Source organism: Gasterosteus aculeatus, chromosome 1, assembly GCF_964276395.1.
Source record: "Gasterosteus aculeatus chromosome 1, fGasAcu3.hap1.1, whole genome shotgun sequence".
Taxonomy (NCBI): domain Eukaryota; kingdom Metazoa; phylum Chordata; class Actinopteri; order Perciformes; family Gasterosteidae; genus Gasterosteus; species Gasterosteus aculeatus.
Genome location: NC_135688.1, coordinates 4,898,468 through 4,919,773, shown reverse-complemented (window position 1 = coordinate 4,919,773; position 21,306 = coordinate 4,898,468). Strand labels below are relative to the sequence as shown.

At 46.4% G+C, this 21,306-nt stretch overlaps 1 protein-coding gene across 4 annotated transcripts; it reads right to left on the bottom strand.

The window, feature by feature from the left end:
* Positions 1-70: 70 nt before the first annotated feature.
* LOC120811412 (clathrin heavy chain 1) lies at positions 71-21,129 on the bottom strand. Of its 4 annotated transcripts, none has more exons than XR_013468677.1 (34): positions 20,549-21,129; positions 18,901-19,108; positions 16,185-16,453; positions 15,430-15,591; positions 15,179-15,292; positions 14,664-14,837; positions 13,539-13,736; positions 13,196-13,396; positions 12,735-12,887; positions 12,428-12,550; positions 11,984-12,121; positions 11,605-11,769; positions 11,323-11,503; positions 11,063-11,226; positions 10,836-10,961; positions 10,459-10,601; positions 10,083-10,317; positions 9,767-9,889; positions 9,427-9,572; positions 9,079-9,262; positions 8,721-8,913; positions 8,425-8,582; positions 8,137-8,301; positions 7,838-7,945; positions 7,301-7,468; positions 6,964-7,113; positions 6,648-6,779; positions 6,337-6,447; positions 6,029-6,199; positions 5,689-5,910; positions 4,654-4,674; positions 2,013-3,387; positions 1,805-1,880; positions 71-1,716 (listed from the first exon to the last, which is right to left on the bottom strand). XR_013468677.1 is itself a non-coding variant. In XM_078108667.1 (34 exons), the coding sequence occupies exons 1-33, from the start codon at positions 20,588-20,590 to the stop codon at positions 1,850-1,852; spliced, it is 4,917 nt and encodes a 1,638-aa protein (XP_077964793.1). In that variant the 5' UTR covers positions 20,591-21,129; the 3' UTR covers positions 71-1,716; positions 1,805-1,849. The 4 variants fall into 4 exon arrangements, 3 of the variants coding, with proteins under 3 accessions (XP_077964793.1, XP_040022775.1, XP_040022950.1); XM_078108667.1 differs by having other exon boundaries at positions 2,013-2,050; XM_040166841.2 differs by lacking the exon at positions 2,013-3,387.
* Positions 21,130-21,306: the final 177 nt, after the last annotated feature.

Below are 21,306 nucleotides of genomic sequence, written 5' to 3'. Positions count from 1 at the left end.
TGTATGTAGTTGATGTTTTAGGACGGGAAAACATCACTTTCTCTCACACAGACCGACTCTACAGGCGGGGTAGAATTTGTAGTTTTTATTTCGGCTAGTATTTCCCTTTCAGTTGAGTCATATTCTTCCACTTATCGATGACAGATCCCCTTAATTATTAATATGCATGACAACAGAAAGGAATTCAACTCATGTTAGGGTTATGATGACACTTTACACACGCACACACACACAGCTTAAAGCATGTAAGGAAGTTAAGTACATCAAGGTAAATACAGGCTCTTATTTTCTCGACAGAGAACTGGATGTGCTGAGGCCTCATTTCTTCATCATAACCATCTAAATACACAACCTACAGGAGTGTTTATGGATCTAATCAAGTTGTCATTGGGATGCCAAAAGGTTCCGCTGACATTTCTTCCTCCGCCTCCTCGCCGCTACGCATTACCAGAGGAGGAAACGGGACGGGGGAAGTGGGTGGAGGACAGACGGGCGGGCGGGGCATCTGTCTAAATGTTTGTTGTTCACATCTGTACACGCGAAAAAAAAGTAATGGTGACCGAGGGAAACACTACAACACCTGGCATACGCGGCCCTCAGCGCGAGGAGGGTTCCGAGTATATGCACACGTGCACACGCACGCACACACAGAGTACGGTTAAGGGGTAAGGGCCCCCGGGGTGGGGGAGCCGTGGTCCCATCCTTGCACATACACAGATACAGTCTCACACAAGCACTGTACACGGCACAAGAGGTCACCTAAATACATGGAGCCAATGACGGAGAGCTAACATCTAGGGGGACGGGTTGGATCGCCGAGTAGGGACAGAGGGGGGGTTAAAAGTCTTACATAAGACCGTCAGGGCACACTCGCGCACACACTCACACAGAAACACACACCCTCACCCACACGGTGACATACGTCCGTATGCTTTTAAAACTCCATAAAGCTACACGCCTGTGCAGGATATACTATCATTACTTAGTGTTGCTAGCTATAGCCATCGAAACGGCAATATATGTTCAAATATTATATGTAACCTTTTTTTTTCCTCAGAATATACAACGATGAAATGCATCATACAGACAAACGAGACAAATGTAAGCAGTTCACATGTTCAGTACATCGAAAAGTAAGAGCTTCTCTACATTAATTTCTTTACGAGTGCAAAATCCAATGCTCCTCCACCTACTTCAAAGGTCCGTTGCTGAGCTTTAGCAAGTCCACTTCCGCACAAACCAGTAAAATAAAAAAAACCCAGAACAAACACAAATACATTTCTAAATAAGTAGTCATAAATATGGAATGTGAAAAAACAAAAAAAACAAACACGTGGTCCAATTTCTTTTCAAACGATACAAACAAAAGTCCTTCAATGCAGTTGAATGTTTTCTCTGATAACAAGACGACAGAATAAAAAAATAGTACTCAAAACGAGAGTGGGCTGTTGCTTGCTTGTGGCCCCCGTTGTGTGTAGAAGACCATCGGAAGCTGGTGAGGAACGTGGAGAGAGAAGGACAGACGGAGGGCGGGAGGGAGGGAGGATCGTGGGGGTGGAGGTTGTTTGGGGGAGGGAGAGGGTGTTCACATGCCGTAACCGAAGCCGGGCTGCGGGGGCTGGCCGTAGCCCGGGGCTGCTGGGTAGCCGTAGCCGTAGGGCTGCTGGGGAGGTACGGCCCCGTTGGGCCCCGCCGTGAGCATCAGCTGGGGGGAGCCTGCAACAGAGCCGTGGGGGTCAAACCTTCCTCAGCGACACAACAAACCTCCATGAGTGGTCGCGTTTATTGGTTTTCTTTCTATTACCGTAAACAATGGGTTGGGACTCGGTGGCCTGCTCTTCCTGTTTCCTCAGGGACTCGGAGGCCTCGAGCTTGTCGACCTGCGGGGGGGGGAAGAAAAAAAAAAAACACACAACAACAGTGACGCGTCAGACTCTGGTTGCACCACCGGGCCCGACGGCGCTCTTCAAGAGACGCCTGCTTGGTTGACAAAAAGAACAGGAAGAACTGACCTCTGGCTTATTTCACTGGCTGACGGATGGGACCATTCCTGACAGGCGGAGACAGTCCAGTCTTAAATTAACAGGCTGCAGGAGGCAGGCCTTGCTAGCGGGTTGGGGGGCTACTGGTTACTCTATTGGGCTTGGCTACAACCGTCTATCAGATAGACACCCACCTCTTAGTGGAGCGGATTAGGGATTGGGGAGGGGGAGGGGGGGGGGACAAACAGCGACTGGGCAATAATGGTCCCACCATCCAGCCACCCAAATCATCTACTCTAACAAGTTGGAAGTGTTAAAGTATGTAAAGAACCGACCCCTCACCAGTACACGTGGACTTACTAAGCCCTCTGAGCAGAACACAAATTTTTTTTTTAAAAAAAGGTAAAAAGCGGCGACCAAGAAGACACGACTGGATTTCTCATCGGACGGCATCACATTTTGATACAAACTTCACTCTCAACCTCAGACGTCGTGGGAGATCTAGAGCACTCAAAGAAATGCTCATTCGTAGTTTTTTTTTTTTAAACTTTTCTGGTAAATATTGGGGTTACAAGAATGAAAACAAATGATATCTGCATGTATTTATTGAAAATGCAACATTTACCTGCATTTGTACAGTATTGTGTTGAAAATATGTTCATTATTGACTAATCTGACCACTAGCTAATGGATATGGTTTATAGGAACCAGCCGTAGGACGGGGACATCATAAAAGAATGGTTTTGTAAAGTAAACCGTAGGATATTAAATTAAGATCAAATATGTGAAGATAACAGCAATTAACTGATCAACAATACCTAGCGGTCATTTTTAAAATATAAATAATATTTTTTTCTGTGCAAACTGTTACAGATACTTGAAAGTAAGAATAAACATTGTGAAAACATGTGTTGTCCCGTTTTGCCTATTTGGTCTTTTCCATTTAGGAAAAAAAGGTCACCAATAGCTCATTTTAGAAAGAAGTGTGTGCTTCCCGCGTACGAACAGCCACAGGAAGCACGCGGGAGCCTCCAGAGTTGCCTCGCTGTGCTGCCGGTGTTTTAGTTATTTGCAAAGCAGCCCGCAGGCAGACAATGGCGGGAAAAGGACTAAACGGGATCCAAAGGGGTTATTAAGCAGGCAGCATTAAAAGCTCCACAAGTTACTACCAGCTATGGCAGAGTGCAGCACGAGCAGGAAGAATCCGCTAAAAAAAAAAAAGAAAAAAAAAAAAAAGGACACGGCTGAACGCTGCAGGGGGTCTGGTTCTCTACATACCGGCTGGTCTACTACCACTACCACTGAACAGCTAGTTAAGCAGGCTGCCCTGAGCAAAGACGGGCTCCCGTGTCCTTTCAGAAGAGAAGGGTTCAGAGACATGCTGAAGCGGCAGTGGAGTTATTTTCTTCTTGAAGAGTGCATGAGAGAGAGAAAAAAAGAAAGGAGACAGAAGCAGAGAGCATGGGCGGGGGGCGAGGGGGGGGGGTGGACGTTTTCTTTTCAGCCACATTTTAGGTTTCCAGAAGCAGGCACAGCCAACAACAACGTCTCCTAGCCTGAATGCTGCGGAGGCCGATGCTACCGAGGAGGAAATGCATGCTGGTCGCACTAAATGTCACTACATGCCCCCCCCTCCAAAGATTACATATATAATGCATTATTTGCTCAAAAGACCACATTTACAGTATCTACTGTAAAAATACTTCTAATACTGTACTAATGTTGATGATTTGTATCATCTGTGTTCCTCTACGGCACTGAAATAAACTCTGTAGTCCGGACAAATATGGAGGAAAATAACTGTCTAACAAAATGTTCCTTCATTAAAAAAAAAAACAGAAATGGCTCTTCTATTAATGAAAACAGGGGTTACACTTAGCTGCAGTCTATGCTACTGCTCCACGGTCCAAATGCAGAGAACGCCACCACAATTAAGAATTATTCATTTGTTATGCCGAGAAACTCCCTGCCAAATGTCTACGAGGGGGGGGAAACGCGATCCCCGGAAGTGACCCCCCTCGCCGTATCAAGTGAGGTGGACGCGAGCAGCAGACTGCAGCTGAGCGCTGGGACGAGACGGCTTAACAATAGAACTCCTCTACGGGTCTGGCAGAGGGGCGCTCTTCACGCGGCGGGCCTGCTGGCTCGGCGGGTTTGGGGAGGAGCACTGTGATGGAACTTATCAGCTGACTGCTCAGGTGGCTCAGTTCACTCTCGCCGCAGCAGTTTGCAGCCAATAAACTCTCGGCCTGGGCACATGGCGGCAACGTGCCCCCATTTTTACAGCGGCCTCTACGTTCTTTTCTCAGGAGGTGGATCCTACAGCCATTCATTACTGATATATTAGATGTAATGGAGTTTTTGCATCTTAAAACACAGCAGATTTTGGCAATTCAACAGCCGTTGAGAGCGAATCAATGACAGCAGCACGAAGCCAGCAGAGCACCGAGGGAGGGGTGTGAAGAGCCTCGCTCTGGAGTCGCATGGGTCGGTAGGTGGTCCAGTGGAGATGTGGAGTTTGCAATCAGAAGCGGCAGAGTGACATGGGGAGGAGGGGGAGATGGGTCATGCAGTAACGGCTAATTTCACTCGTCCAAACTACAGGCTACAGGACGGAGGAGAGGGGGGGGGGGGTCAAAAAGAATGATTAGAAAATGGATTCGACTTTCACCTTTTCCTTTATCGCATCAACCTGGAAAGGAAATTCAGAGAGGCAACTTAAGGAGGAAAAAAAACAAATGGAAGTCTCCCAAAATAGAAATTGACAGAGGGAGCAAACACACGGCTTGTCACTTCAAGGAAACCGATGCAGGTTATAACGCCACTTTTGATACAAATGCAGACTTGAGACCACTCTGGTAGTAACTTCCCTTTGTTGCTTTTCTACAAAACACTGAATACACATGTGTACTAACAGGGCCCACACTGAGTTTCAACCCTAAAACAAGAAGTACGACATAATGTATAGTGTTTCATAGGTTTTATTTGGCTTTCAGTAAGCAGCTGGTGGGGCCACAAGAGAATAATCACCAGGTGTAAATAACAGCTTATTTGAAAAACTGATATATTTGGACTAATTGGCATTTCAGTCGGTCAAATAAATGCATAATGTTTTACAGATGCTTCTTTGGGGTTTTGCGTCTGTTATGAGAGCATTAGGAGGGTCCTTTTTGATGCCATGTCACAGATAAATGGCAGAAGAGCAACACATCACTCATGAATCTCCTCTGGAACACATTTGTACGGAAAAGCAGCTTGAATGGAGGGAAGACCCAAATGAAAAGGAGAACACCAGTGATGACACACGAACTGACAGAAGCAGAGGAAGATGACTATGAATGGAGGAAAGGTATAGGCAGCATGGGGGCAGGGAGGGGGGTCTCTTTGATACCGTTTGGGTGGGGGGGGGGGGGGGGGGGGGGGTAGTATTTGCAAACACATTGTAGCAGCTGCTGGTGGTTTTTTTAGGTGTCTTTTTAAGTTTGTAAATACTTACAAACTATTAAAAATATTAACACCTGACCGCAGGAGAAAAAAAAAAAACCTTCACGATAATCTTACCCATCTACCTTCTAATTACCTTATTTCCCTGTAGTTATTCATCCAATTACTAAAATGTATCTAACAGGATCCAACAAAACCTTCTCACAAAGCCATGTGACTCGTCCTTTCACACACACACACACGTTACCTCTGGCCAACCCACCTTAGAGAGATACTCCCTCATGACCTGGATGAAGTACGGCATGGAGAAGTCCATGAGGTTGTGTCGCCAGGCGGTCTCCAGCACCACGTCGGGCCGCAGCAGGTCGTAGCAGGTGAAGAGGCAGGCGGCAAAACACTCCTTCTTGTCCTCGGTCAGGAACCAGGCCAGAAGCTCCTCCGCCAGCTCGATGTCTTTGGACTCTGATGCGTACTGCATGGCGTCCTGCGGAGAAGCGAGCGAAAGGTGCTTTCAATGAATCGACTCGGAGAACGTGATCGCATCTGCCATTTTCTATCTGCGGCGCTGCGATTGAGTTATTTTCTTATTAGTGGCACGGCACCTTGTAGAGCTTGTCCTTCTTGCAGAGCTCGACACTCTGTTTCCAGCGGTTGTTGCCCTTGAAAAGGTAGGCCGCAATCCTCCTGAACTCAATCAACTCGTGCTTCTCGAGGCCCTGGGCCAGTGAGATGTTGTCAAAGTTGTCATAGGCATCAATGGAAGCACGCACAGCCTAGATGAGAGAGAGGGGCGCATGAATCATTTGAACTGAAAAATGGACTACGACTAAGCTTCTCACCATCATGCAAATGTCTGAAACAATGAGCAGACCTACAATCTGAATACACAGACAAAATCCAAACATCATACCGCGTAGTCTTCCTCGACGATGAAGAGGTTGTTCAGGGCCTCATTTACGGACTTGTTGTTGTGATTCTGGACGGACCGTAGGTACGGTTTAACCAGGGGCAGCTGTTTCACCTGGACATGAAATCAAACATTACTCAGTCATCATATGTCATTCTAAAGCAAAAATGGAACCACTTCAATGGGGAACAGTCAATCGTAAAATACACTCCTGATCCACACTAGCAGTTATTTTCATTTTCTGAAGATGTTTTAGCAACAAATAATATACTTCAGATTTCTTTTGTTTTTTACAGAGAGGAATGGCCCAGGACCTTGCTGAAGAAGTTGACAGCACGCGAGTGGTCGAGTCTTGGAGAAAGCACGATGAGCAGGTCGTTCAGTAACAGCGGTTTGAACTCCAGATAAAACTGGACGGCCTTGTAGTACAGCTCCACATTGGCCACCTGCGTCGAAAAGAGCACATGTACGGAAGTTTAACAACTGCAAATCATTCCGAACACAATAATATCCCAATATTAGGCTTCGGCCTGATGGTCACAATAGAACTTGATTCCAGTAATACAACAAGTGTCCCTTATCCATATTTAAATGGTACACATTGTTGAGATCTTTCATTCGGTTTTTTACCTTGGTAACAATGTCTTTGAACTGGCCCTCCTTCCAGGCATCAGATGGGTGGTTCATCATGGTGATGATGGCGTTGTCGTACTCCTCGTACTTGTCATAGAGGAACACCAGCTCCCCCCAGAGGTGGGCCTGCTCCGCTGCCCTGAGAACCTGTTACACACACAGATTCAAATCAAAGGAGCCAATAACACCGGATCAAATCCTACAATCCCAATAAAGACTTATCACATGAATCCAACCATGCTTCTGAGAAAGTGTCCGGGGATGTTACATTTCTGAGTTGTATGAATGACAACAAAGCATGCTCAGTTCGAAGATGTTGTTCCGACCCGCCTACCTTGGGAATGTTGACACGGGACCAGAAGAGCTCCAGGTGCTCCCTCATCTTCTGGGGTTTGAATTTGGAGTAGAGGATGGCCAGCTCAGTGAACATCCCCATGTGAGCCCGCTCCAGCCCCAGGGCGGCCTCCAGCATGGTGATCAGCTCCTCAAAGTAACCGCGGTCCTGGAGGGTGCAGACAGACTTAATGACACTAACTGTAACCATTTAAACCAGTTGTGCTAACAATATCAGTACTGCAAATATACGTCATTCAATGCATTAATGAAGCATCAAACATTTGATGATCCGTGAAGGGGAAATCGATATGCTCTGAATTAAACACTTCAGATAACACTTTGGTTAAAGGTGTCACCTGACACGAGAAATGGCATCCGAACGAAACTATAAAAATAAATGCCATCGGCAGGCTTTGACATTTGGTAGAGGCAACACAGTCTTTGGTTCCAGATGAATGACTTGTAACTCTGTTCTTACAAGTCATTCAGGAGTGTAGCAGGTGAGCTTAACGCTAGCCCCCGTCCCCCCGGTTACCTGGTAGTAGTTGATGAGTTCCTCCAGCTCATCAGCGTGGACGACAATATGCAGCCCACACATCTGGGCGAGACGGAACTCTTTCCCATCGACACACGCGAAGCACACCTGGAAGAGAATCCAACCACACAGAGATGTGATATAAGGTCTGTGGATCGTTCGCTCAGAATGTATTTTTTACTGACGCTACAAGAAGGCTTGGTGCTTTGCATAAACTCTGTTTAGTAGCATCTGAGCCTTTGACCTTTGCAGAACTTTTCCTCGTCGAAGAGTTCAAAAAGTGCATCATCACTGCTCACCTCTTTCCAGGTACGAGTGCTGTTGGCTTTGCGAGCTCCGTCCACAGCGGCTTGGTACTCTCCCAGGTGCACCAGAGTGGAGGCCAGGCGGCCAAAGTTGGAAACGTTGTTGTAAAGCAGCTTGGCCGCGTCGTACATCTTGTCGTCATAGCAACGATCACCCACCTGAAGATGAATGGAGAGTAAAAAAATTAAGTAAAAAGAAAGCAAGCTCATCAAAGCAGGAACTGGAATGAAGTGGTAACCACTGCATGTGCGCTGTATGTCTGCAGGCCCCCCAGGACCGACCTGCTGAATGTGAGCATTATTGGGTCCATTGATAAACTCCTCCAGCTCAGCCAGGCGGTTGGTCTTGGCCAGGGCAAAGATCAGCTCGGTTTCAACGTATGACTCGCGGGCCTTCTTACGGGCCATCTGCAGAAACTTCACCAGGTCTTCCCAATTTCCTGGACAAAGCAATCAGCATTGATCAGTTTCATAAGCACATCAATCTACCCAAACTATCGAATGTCTTTGGCATTAATCTAAAACTGTTAAGATTTAAGCCCCAAACAGGCAAATACAATGTACAAAGTTCATCTTACCACTTTGGGCCGCGGCTTGTCCCACCTCCATGTAGGCAGAGGGGTCATCGGCCTTGATGTAAGAGTCAATGGCTTCTTTGACCAGGCCCTTCTGGAGCTGGGCCTTGGCCAGCTGACTCCACACCGGCGGCTCATTGCAGCGTTCGGCAAACTCGTAAGCTCGATCCAGGTTGCCGATGTGCTCAATCAGCACCTGCACAAAACGACGCACCAGATCATGTAACATCCAAAGCAAAAACACAATTCTGGGGGCCATTGTAATCAGGGATTAGATAAAGTATGGTGTCTGAATTACAGACTGTAAAACCTCCCGGGTTCATGGACAGTCTTTAAAAACACCTAAAAGCCATCCACTGACCTGCACAGCAGAGGTGTTGACGTCAAATTTTCTAAATATAGCAAAAGCCTCCTCAAACAGCTCATTGCTGATGGCGATGTTTGCAATGTCCGGGGCGTCGTAGTTGTCCAGGCGGTTGATGTACTCCATGACGCGTGTCCGATCAGCTTTAATGGCCGTCAGGATGAGCAGATTCTGGAGGTTTCTGAAAACAGCAAAAAGGATTTTTTTAAAAACTCTAAAAAAAACCTTGTTGCTGCTTTTGTTTTGGAGATTTCAGCTGGATTCTTAATAATCATTCATAATCAGAAAAAAAATCAGCTGGCTGAATAAATTTGGAACAAAGGGGTAAGATTGAGCCTCTCTCACCTGTGCTCGCTGAAGACAGAGTTATCCAGCACAATCTTCTCCAGGAGCTCGATGAGCTCGTTGGGAAGGTCAGCGGTCATGAAGGCCTTGACTGTGACGGACACCTCCTCGGGATCCTGAGTCTCAGACAAGGCCGTCTGGACAACCTGCAGGAGGGAGGGACAACAGACATGTTGATGATGTTTGAAGTAAACATGAAAAACATCCTTGAGGTGAGAAAGAAGGAAAACTAAAAGATTGCAATTGTTAGAAGGATACAATAAGAATGTTGACTTTGCTCTACATGAACAGAAGATCGTCAGTTTAAGTACAGTGATTCATGTGGTAAAAGGGGTCGGACCTGGTCGATGAGGGGTCTTCTGTAGTTGTTGGTCTCCAGCAGCACGCTGGCCCACAGCTCAGGGTTCTTGCGGCGTACAAGGTAGCGGGAGAGGCTCTTGAACAGAGAGTTCTCATTGCACACCTAAGGCAGAATAGATGACAACAGTTAATGTGGGAGACATTGGAACAACTTAAAACGATAATGAACCAGAAGGGCAACAAAATGTGTTATCATTATGTTTTTTTAGTCATTGTGGAGCCTTGCTAGTTCCTATCCTTTGTGGTTAGCCGAGGCCTTTTCTCACAAAACTACTTATGAAGGTTGTTGAACTCACATGAATCAGTTCCTGGTCACACTGTCCTCTTTCATAGGCCACGCAGGCCAGGTGGGGGTCTCTTTTCTCACAGTACTTTCCCACCACACGGCTGTCATAGAAGGGGTTCTCCCTCAGGAATCGCTCTGGGTTGTTGTTGCTGTCAATGTAGATCTTGGCCAGGGCATTGTGGGTAGCCGGCTCCTCACAGCCTTCATGAATACGAGCCTCTAACCAAGGCAGCAGCAGCTTCAGACTGGTCAGAGACACACAGGTGGTATTTAGCTGGGCTCAAAGAGGAAATCATCCTCCGACTCATGACTCTGCATGGCTAAGTGTCGACTCAGCAATTTCCACATTTATTGCTGTGTAATTCAAATAGTTCCTTCCTTCTTACCGATTTCTTTTCTCTACCTCAGCCACCAGTTCATCTGTTGAGAACTGGCCTCTAACCACCAGAATCAGGTTCTTAATCACATCCTCAGCACAATCTACATCCAGTAAGCCTCCAATGACCACCGGCAGACGGCTTGGGTTCACCTGAAAAGGAGGGATCAGAAAGTGAGCGAGGCGGTCCAATGTCTAATGTCTGCATCAATGACACAGTAGAACACATGAAGATGGACGAGGGGCAGAGGAAACCAGATGCAGGACAATTTTCTCACATCTGCCTCTTTTAAATGTAGGGCGACTTCAATTTTAATGCATTTATTTTCCGGATTTTGAAGAAAAAAAAGCTTTTTCCATCTGCTTAATGAAGATGTGATAATGTACCTTCTGCACGTAGATCTCAATGTATTTCTGCAGGCTGTTGCGGTACAGGTACAGCACCAGATCGTGGACAAAGTCAAAGCGGTCACACACGATGATCAAAGGCAGCTGGTCAGTCAGCTTGGCCTCCTGTAGAGAGAAACATTTCAAATTGCATTGGTTTAAAAACAGTAGCTTCGCTAAGCAACACTATGGATAAATTAGCGAAATATTACTGCTCCACTTCTGACCTTGAGGAAGTTCTTCACACGCTCGGGGTCGTAGCAGTTACTTTCTCGACAGATTCTCTCCACCTCTTTGATCTGGCCTGTCTTGCAGGCGGCTTGGATGTATTTGAAGTGGACCTCTGGATCCTGGCTGAAGTTCACAATAGAACCCAAGAAATAGAACAAACCTGGAAAGACAAAACAATAGCAACAAGCTAACTGACTGTATCTCTCTTTTACAAATGTGCTTAAGAAGAGCTTGGCCCTCAGTATCCCCCGCTTACCCTCAAAGCTCTTGAATGACTCAAAAAGTTCAGTGAGGGACTGAGTAGAGAGCTGTTCATGGTACTTGGAGGCCACCTGCACACAGATCTGCAGGTTCTGGCGGATGTTTGCAGACAACATGGCCCTCAGACACTCCAGGGAGTCCTCCACCGACAAAGAGCCGAAGAAATTCACCAACCACTGCGAGGACCAACAGAAAGCCATCAGTGATCCCAAACATAGAGCACAGCTTAACAGTCCCGGTCTGTTACTATTAGTACGTTCTGGTATCTGTGTTTTACCTCTGGGTTGAGAAGGTGTGTGTGCACCACCGCACGCTTTATATCGTACAGGTCAGTGTAATGCTCCAGCGCCCTCTGGAGGAGCCCGGCCTTCTCACACAGCTGAGCCACATGAGCACGGTCGTAGTGGGTGAACATCTGATTTCCCAGGATGGCGTCTGCAACCTGCAACACGGGCCACAGAGACAAAGACATTTCGACGTTTCCCATTTGCATAGTGTCCTGTGAACAAAGCTCAAACAAATAAGGACATATAGGGTAACACGAAAAGCAGGAGTTTAAAGATTACGAACGATATAAACGCAAAATCAAAACTTTTGGAATGGAAATTCTGTGGAATGGAAGTGTTCCGGTTCTAGATTGGGGTCAACGTATGTACCTGTGGTGCGTGCACCAGATTCATTTCCAGCAGGCGTGTCTGCAGTGGTCCTTCCATGGGTCTGTTATTCTTCAGGGCATCAAGGAGGAAGGATGTGCACTGCTGGATCAGGTTGTATTCCATGAACACATCAACAATCTGGAGAAGCAGAAGAGAAACTTGATCAGAGATGTCAAACTGCTGTATCTTTGGAATGCCACTTAAATCAAATAACAGCTTCCATCAACGTATTGTTTGATTATTGGGAATCAAGCAGCAGCTCTTGCATGATTCGGCTTCTGAATTGGCAACGTCGAGCAACTCTAAGCTGCCCAAAGCAAGTGCAAGAACTCAACACAAATTGGGACCCGCTACTAATGGGGCCACCCGCTGTAATGAAACCCAACTTATCTGACATTTAGGTAATTGGTTAATGAATACATGGTAAAGATGTGTTTTTTTTACCTGTGTAATGTCCGAAAGAGGCTCTTCATCCTGAACCAGCATCTGGGAGAACTGAAGGCCCTGTTCTGGACTGATCCGCATCACATTCCTAAGCAGAAAGATCCAGTCTGGAGTGTAGCCCACCTACAGAGACAACAGCTCTTTAAGCATAACAGCCTTCTGTGCCAGGGATTAAACTATATAAGATAACAGTGCAACACAGATTATAATACATTATTTGGAAACACTTTCTCTGTACCTAAATAGCCTTTTATTATATATTATAGAAGATACACTTGGAATAACTAAGTAACACAATGTCACAAACCTTCTTGGCATAGAGGACAATCTTCTGGAACTGTCCAGTCTCCGCAAAGCACTGAATGACCTTGTTGGGGACGTTGGCTCTGAGGTAGACACTGAGGGCAAGAGTAGGGTCCACAGACTTCACCAAGTCTCCGAGCTCCTCCGAGCACTCCAGCTGCAAACACACACACACACACAAACTATTTATCCACATATTCCCATATACATGGTGAATAAGAAGTTATTGATTAGTGAAGTCCCTTTGCTCGGGCGTTGAGATGCTTGAATTCGGAGCACATTTCAATGTTGCACATGCATCAGTCTAGCATTTAAGATCTAGGGTGACAATATTCCAAATAGCAGGTTTTACTTATGACGTTGCACGTGGTCAGTTTGGCTCAGTAAATTCAGATCACGACTGGTGGAGAAAAAAAGCCTGACGACAAGATAACGACAAGGTAAAACAAACCACTGGACTCGTACCTTGTCCTCCTTCAACCATTTCTCCAGGAGCTGCTTGCGGCCCTGTTGGAGGACGGGCCTGCACAGCTCCAGAGACTCAAACTTATTCAGTTGGCCTTGGTCCAGCAAGATGCCAAAGTATTGGAGCAAGGGAGACGTCTGGCCTGGTTGGGCCGGAACGCTCTGGAATCGACGGATGGTGTCTGGGGTCCGCAGGATGCCCTGGAAGAGGAAGACAGACGGACGAGCAACGTAATGAAGGGACGCTGGGAAGATTCCGCTTGATGCTGCTGATTCTTAACAGCGCGAGCTCGTCTTAGTAAACTGAATAATCTCCCGTTGCACAGTGGCACGCGGGCAGTACCTTGGGCGCATTGGCCGCCACCTTGGCGGCCTCGGAATAATTCCCCGCTGCAAAGAGGGTGTTGAACTTGCGGGCGAACAGCTCCTCGGCCCCAGCGAGGTTGTTGCGGACCGCCATGCGGAGGGCCAGGTCCGGGTTCTGGAGCACATTGGTGATGTAGGGAATGATGTTTTCCTCCTCCACGCACACCGACAACACCTAGGAGAGCACATTCGCACGCGCCGTTAGCTGTGCTCAACGGAAGATACAAGGCGGGCGGGTTTTAGAGCGAGAAAGGGTCCACGTTACATTCATGCATCTTGGATGCCTCAGTCCACTCAAAACAACCATCACTGATACAGCAAAGAACAAACCTGCATGTACTCCAAAGTGAATGTAAAAACTAAGCACTATAGATTGAGAGCGAGCACTCTTAATTGGCAGGTCCTTTCTATGCAAAGAATAGATGTATTACACCCTAAGACCTGTACTTGTTTCATTCCTAAACCACACAGAGGGATTGGCGCATATAGTGTTACATTGTGTGTGAGAGGCACAGAGCTGTACAGAGCAGACCCGAAGGTAAGAGCCCAGTGCGATAACCGGATTAGATTGTGCAGTCTGCATGGCCGGGCTTAGCCCGCCTGCTGTGCTCGTCACATGCCGCCCGGCACTAGAGATGCTGTTACGGCCGGTTATTTTCAGAGATTTCCTCATTCAAGGTCACAAGACAGCACCCGAGGGCCCAGGCTGACAGACAAAAAAATAAAGTGCTGACGTAACAGAAGGGGAACGCGTGTCACCAACAAATGTCTGCAGTAGAGATGTGTAACACAACCTGCCGTTAAACAGGCAACAGTGTAAAATCATTACCTATTGTTAAATTCCTGTCAGCTTATATGTTGGCTGAGACAAAGCAGCCCCCCCCTCTCCCTCCCTCGTCCCCCCTGAAGGCCAGGAATTGCAGCAGCAGAGTCATCGGAGATAAATGATTTTGGCACTCGCGCATGTAATGCTGGAGCCAGCATGCAGTCCAAGATGGTCTGTTATCCGGTTCCATCTCAACATGAACACGCGTTACCTTTAATCATACACGTTTGCACTGATAGCAAAAGGATATTTGGATCGTATATTAGATCACTGTACCTGTCCCTTCCTGTTGACTCCGATGATGCCCGCGGTGGGCTCATGGGGGGCAGTGACAAAAATGGTCTCCCCGCTGATCCTGTTCATGTAGATGCAGGTTCCAGTCTCCAGGTCGTACAGGTGGATGTAGCCATACTTGGTGATGAGGAAGACCACATCCTGCTTGGAACTGATCTAGAGTCACGGAAAGAGAAATCGGGTTAGAACATGGAAATGAGCAACAAAAGGAAATGATCAACCCGTCGGCCGGATATTGAACGCACGGCTAATTAAGCATCACCAGTCTGACACGCTCAGCTCAGAATTATTGTGTTGAATTTGAATACAGTGTGAGAAACATTTTAACAGCTCTTAAATAGTATTTATCAGTAGTTAGAACCCAAGCAAAGGAAGTTACTTTTTTAGACTATGTCCCTTGTCTTAATCTTAAAAGGCAGTGTTGTCCCTCCACCAGAAAAGGAGGAAATCTCGTTGAGAGACCAAAGGCAAAAGCATAAGTAGTCGTCGACTCGTACCTGCATAGCAACAGGGAAGTCGTTTTGAGCTTCTGGGGGAAAGAAAACGTCCACAGCTTTCTTTGGGAACGGCTGGTTCCCAGTGGGCGGAGTCCCCACCTCAATGATATGCAGCTGGAAGCAGAGAGGAAAGGACTTCAATTAAATGCAGGAACTTGCATTTGGAATCTGCAGGATCCAAAATGCTTATTGATTTCCACTGATTTAAAACAAATCTATCCCAAACAGTCCTGCAGTCGAGTAAATGGTACCTTTCCTCCTGCTTGCCCTCGCACGGCGAAGCAGAACAGGGTGGACTCTTCGGTGTTGCCCTCCATCTTGAACTGTGCGAAGCCAGCGGCGTGCCCCTCGATGGGCTGAGAGACCTTCCTGTCCACCGAGTACAGCTGCATGGCCCCCACAACACGGTTTTGCTGAAGTAGAGAAATCCCACATGTTAAAAGTGTTGACTGATGTTCTGCAGGGTGCCGAGCTTAAAAAACGCGATGACGGGCGAGTAAAGAGCAGACCGATACAAATACAACGCAGAGAAACACTTCTACAAGAACGGAAGATGTCCCCTTCTTTTCTGGAATGTGGGCAGATATAAATAAAAAGGTTTACACACCCCAGATAGAACCTATTTAGTCTAGACAGAGTAGACTGCAGATAGACATGAAATAGATTGTACCGCTGTAATTCAACAATGACTAAAAGTTTAAATCATTTCCTCCTCTGCAATGCAAGACATACCGGGTCTCTTCATTTAATTTCTCTTGGGGCCAAAACCATTTAAAATGAAGATAATAATTCACAAACTATAGATAATGAAAAACCTAGATATGACAAGGATTTCACTTCTAACTTAATAACAAGAAAGTGGCTCTACTGATCACTGCGAGTAGGACCGTGTCATACATCATTAAACTGTTGCAGTGCTGCTCTCCAGCGCAATCGCTGTGTCCTGAAACTAGAGAAAATTTAATCATCTAGCGTGTGAACAATATTCTTTCCGAGCGACAATCACCTGCGCTGAAATGCCAATGAGCAGCAGCCACTTCTGCTTGGCGTCGGTGCGGTAGTTGATGATCTGGCAGCCTGCCAGGCTGGAGTGACGGTCGAAGACTTTAATTGGCTGGGAGTCACCCTCCATGCTCCAGTGGTACACGGCGTTGTCCGTCACCAGGGCGACGGTGTTGAGGGAGATCCACTTCCAGAAGGTCACGTCGTCCGTCATGGTGTGAGCCTTCATCTTGCTCTTCATCTCGATGTTGAAGATCTGCAGGGTCTTTGCCGCTGAAAATTGACATGGTGGTTAACGCACACAGGACGTAGATGAATTCCCCCCCACCCCAAAAAAAAAAAACACTCTTAATGACGACAGTCAAACAAAAAGAGAAGCAAAATCAGGTGGCGACTAAAGCTACCACAGACAAACCACAGCGGACTTTGGGAGCACACGTACAATTTGGGCATACCAACTTCCAAACACTGGTGGAAGGTTGGTAGTGGGGGTTTGGTTTGAGGAACACCAAAGGCCTGTGCAAAAAGCCAATAAAAGTCTTAAGGCTGACCCAAATACTTCGAAGCTTCCACTGTTGCCATGTGGTAATGGACGTTCCAGCCGGTATTGTTATCTTTGTTTTGTCGGGGTCCTGCTCACTCTGACCGGGTTTATACCAGCAGGCACAAGAGCCCCAGGTCAGTTAAATCCACTTCAACCGCCACAGGGGGGAATTAAGTGTTCGGAAGATATTTATTACAAACGGGCAGTGGGGAGAGGGGCATTGATGCTTTCTAGTCACACATCGCTGGTAATGACAGGAGAGCCGGTGACATCGGCAGCACCTTACTAAAATAAGGACGTTGTAAAGTTATCATGTGTTCAAATGTCATCTTTCGAAATCTAGCTTTTGGAGAGAAACTTGAATTAACGGAGTTGTTTGAAAAGATATTTTCAGAGCAATATCATACCGATGTGTGTGTCTGTGTGTGTGCGAGCTCTAACAGAAGAGCCTCAACACAGAGCTCATATTTTTTGCTCAAATATATTTTTTATGAGCGATCGATTTTATTCCGATGTGACTATTGCACAGGTTTCAATAAAGAAGTTGTCATCGCTGTGAGTTACTAAAACAAAACCTGACAGAAGATTTTATTAAAACTATTATAGCAGGTTAAAATCTGACAGATTGATCTGATGCGTTTTGTGTTTTGATGTTGGCTGTTGTTCACTGAAGCTTCGAAACCTCAAAAAGGTGGTATTTGGGACGGCCCTAATCAGTGTCAAAACAAGAGGCAAGACCAAAAGGGCAACCACTGTTGGATCTGCATTCAGTCACTGTACTTTGAAATGAAACCCACAACGCAACAATGCAGCCCCCTCTCATTCATTTCAGGCCACTGTAAGGACACAGTGAGGGGGGAGGGGCTGTGATGCCCAGCTGATGTCCCGCTATTGTTGACCTGATCCATCAGATTAGTCTTCAAACTGGCATATTTCTGACTCGAAATAGTATCCAGGAAATCCAGTTTATCATTCCAGCAGTCAAAGGACACCAGCATCAATAACGCGGTGCTATTGCAGGTCTGGATGCTTGCTTAGAGATGTTACTACTACTCTGTGCTTCTCAACTGCATCAACAATGCCTTTCCATGTCTTTTTGGGGGCAACAGTCCAATGCTCCGCTGATCAATCTGACCAGAACCGGGTGAATTAGGGAACCTGCGTCTGCAGAAAAACATGGTGCCCAGAGAACGTCTGAATGAGGCCCGTGTCCAGCCCTCCACCCACACTACCGCCTGGAGAAATGAAACTCCTCAAAGCTCTTAAGGGATTCACATCAAAATGTTCTCCGTAAAATGAGGGGTGTGGGAGCTTGTGTTGGGTCTGGATGCAGATTAGCAAAAGATGACCACGAAGCACACCAACAGATGTGATGAGGGAAAGGATGCTGAATGGATGTACTCGCAACACTTTTATTTATTTTATTCTAGTTGAACTGGAGGAAACACACTGCATATTCATGGGACCAAGAGATATATTTAGACATACCAACCTACAGTACATCTATTAAACGGTGTCAGAAAATGGTCAGCTGTATTATAGAATATATGTACAGCAAATCGGACCAACACCAACGGAAATTAAACGCAAACAAACAAGGAAATAAAAAGGTACGTTTCTTTAAGCTGCCCTCTTAGTTTTGCTTTGCTTGCTTGTGTTATTATAAATCCAGGCATTCATTAAAATGGTTAACTGTGCAAACATTTCAAGACAGTGGCAACAATAATACACTTTGACAACTCATGATATGTAAAATTCAACTCACCGTCTGCAAACATAAGAAAGCAGTAGGAAATGAAAAAAAGAGCAAAAACAAGCAAAATAGACAAAGCATTCATGACAGCATGACATTTTACTACCACTGGTACCACCTCTCCTAAAATAGTACATTTCAATTTGTTCAACTGTACTTCAACTACTCAACTTGTTCTAGACAAACAGAAATGGAGTGGTCTACATATGAACATCGAAATGAAAAGCAGACTGTGAAAGCTATGTAACTGACTGACAACATAAACGGATTTTACACAAATGACCCGATGTATTAGAAAAGCACCCTAGAGGGCTTTGTGGCAACTTTAACGGCTTACTCTTGAGTCTACGTGCTCTCAGAAACTCGGTGCTCTCCACGCTGGGTGGCACATACGGCTAGGTGCTGGAAGTGCGTAACGCTTACCTTTAAGGGCAATAACTTTGCTGGCAGGGTTCATGATGGCGCTGTCTGCAGAGATAGGCCTGCGGATGGGATTGTTGGGGTCGGCCATGTCGATGATGACGACCTGGGCCTGCTCACCCACTTTCTCTCTGATGCAGATGAACTTGTCTGACTCCATGGTGAGAGTGCTGAATCCAATGTTGGCCGGGTTGATTCCCAGGTTCTGGAGCTGAGATAAGAACGCACGACTTGTTTTAGAAGCAGCCTGACATGGTCGACACGGTTGGATGAAGTAAAATACATATATTTCGTTTTATTTTCCTTAATGTATTAATTGTAGTTATGTCCAAATGATATGGGGACATCATATTACTAACAAGGCAAAAAAGAATGAAAATCTCATTATGAATACGATACTGAGCTTATGTAATAAGTGTCCAATAATAAGCATCTTTGTTTATTATTTTTTTCATTTTCAAATAGGCAAAAAAAAACTTTTTCTCATGTTGTGGACAACGTGACTTAGTCACGTAAATATAAACTCACATCCCAGCTCACGAGATACACCTCAATATCACTACTTAATTTTATATTTATGTTTTACCACCCATCTAGAACAGTGAGGCTCAGTAAAACACAATGAGCGACTGCTGGCTCGGAGCATTGGTTCTGATGGCAAAAAGGCCATCGCAGGCGCATGGTAGTCACAGTATGAAAAGGTAGGAAGGTAGTTCTGTGGGACTTATCTCAGAATCAAAAGGTTTTAGTGAGAAAACTGAGCACATCAAATAATACAACACATTCATAAACTGAGCTGTACCAGTTGGGACTGAACGGACCCTGATTTCGTGTCCAGATGTTTTAGAAAACGATAACGCGTGTGTAGCCGAGGAGAAAGTGATGTCATTACAGACTGAACGGGAGGACCAGCGGCTTCACCTCCCGTCAGCTGGATGAGGAGGCGACATGTCACGAATGCAGAATAAACCTCGGTCTCTCTGCTCTCAATCAGCACGTCTGGTCGTGACAGTACCGCGCTGTGCGGCGAAGGTTTCCAGTCGCACTTCAGCCCACCGAAGGGTGCTCTAAGCTGCTAGCGCTGGCTAGCCTTTAGCACACAGCTTGACACATCGTCAACCGAGGGTCCGCACGACGTCACGACAACACCAGAAGCCGTCCGAGTGACGCACGGTGACGTTAGCCAGGTTCCAACGAACGCTGCGATTAATTGGGGTTAACTGACGTTGGACGACGTGACTAGCACATCCCTCGCGCACTGATTAGCTCGACAACGTAACGGCTGTTTGCTCACGTAACGTTAAATGTAGGATAGCGTAGGTCAATGGAGCAATAACTGGTCACTAAGGGGCATGAACCATGTCCAGTGTTACAAAAAACATTTCCCCTTGGTCATGGCTGACACCTCACGTCGGCTAGAGCGGTTTCGCGTAAGCGCCAGTGCAATGAATGAGCTGCTAGCCTTAAATGCTAGCCAGTTAGCTTGGCTGCTGACTAAACGGGGGAGGGGAGGTCATTCATTTGCTGCGGGTATTGACGTTTCACCGTTAGCCCGGCTAGCAAGCTGTCAAACGGAACGTTGAGCGGGGCACAAATCAACAAATAACGGGAACGTCGACGCCCGTGAAGCCACCGGCACTGTCGCACATACCTGCAGGTGCTCCTGGAAGCGGATGGGTAGGATCTGGGCCATGGTGGTTTCCTTGAGATTCTCCAGAGTGCTGAAATCCCGGCCGTACGGCTAGCAGCTAGCTTGCTAGGCGGTAGCACCGCTGCTAGCTACGACCTCCTCACTGTGCGTGTAGGTCGGAGCCAGTCGGCGAAAACCAAAAAGCACGAAAGAAAAAAAAAAGGCTAATATGTGGGTTAGGAGTTAGTTGTGTTTCCGAAATGTGTTATCAGTAAAAATGTAAATGATGTCCCCCCCACCGTCTGTGTGTGTGTGTGCGCCTTCCGCACTGCATCGATGGACGGCAGCGGCTACGGCTGATCTTCTGTCCAAAATCCGCAATGGCGGCGGAAACGGCTCAGAAGCTTCTCGCTCCGGAAGCGTCAGCGGAGCGCTGGAAGGACACTGGCTCGGTGTGAAGGATGTCTCCGATCAATCAAGTGCTTTTTCCAACCCCTTTACGATTAAATAAAATAATCCAATGCGTGTGATTTTGCCCTTACCGGTTTCTCGAGTTGGAGTCTATAAAACCAGGCAATTAACAGCCCACGTACGTCAGTTCCGTAACAAAATTATAAACTATTTTTTTAAATTGACAGCTTATCTTTACCATTTACACGTCAGAGAGAATATTACTTTGTGAAAAACAAATATGAAAACGGTCAGTAAAACAATGCCATTGAAATGTTCGCCTCTGCATGGCGGAGATGGTCAGTTTGCACATATTTATTGTCATATTA

Excerpts from the sequence above, each read along its gene's own strand:
- LOC120811412 (XM_040166841.2), bottom strand. The coding sequence starts at position 20,590 with ATGGCCCAGATCCTACCCATCCGCTTCCAGGAGCACCTGCAG. Across the intron at positions 10,962-11,062 it reads GTGTGAAGAACTTCCTCAAG|GAGGCCAAGCTGACTGACCA; the intron begins GTCAGAAGTGGA and ends TTCTCTCTACAG. Across the intron at positions 10,318-10,458 it reads GAGGTAGAGAAAAGAAATCG|TCTGAAGCTGCTGCTGCCTT; the intron begins GTAAGAAGGAAG and ends GTCTCTGACCAG.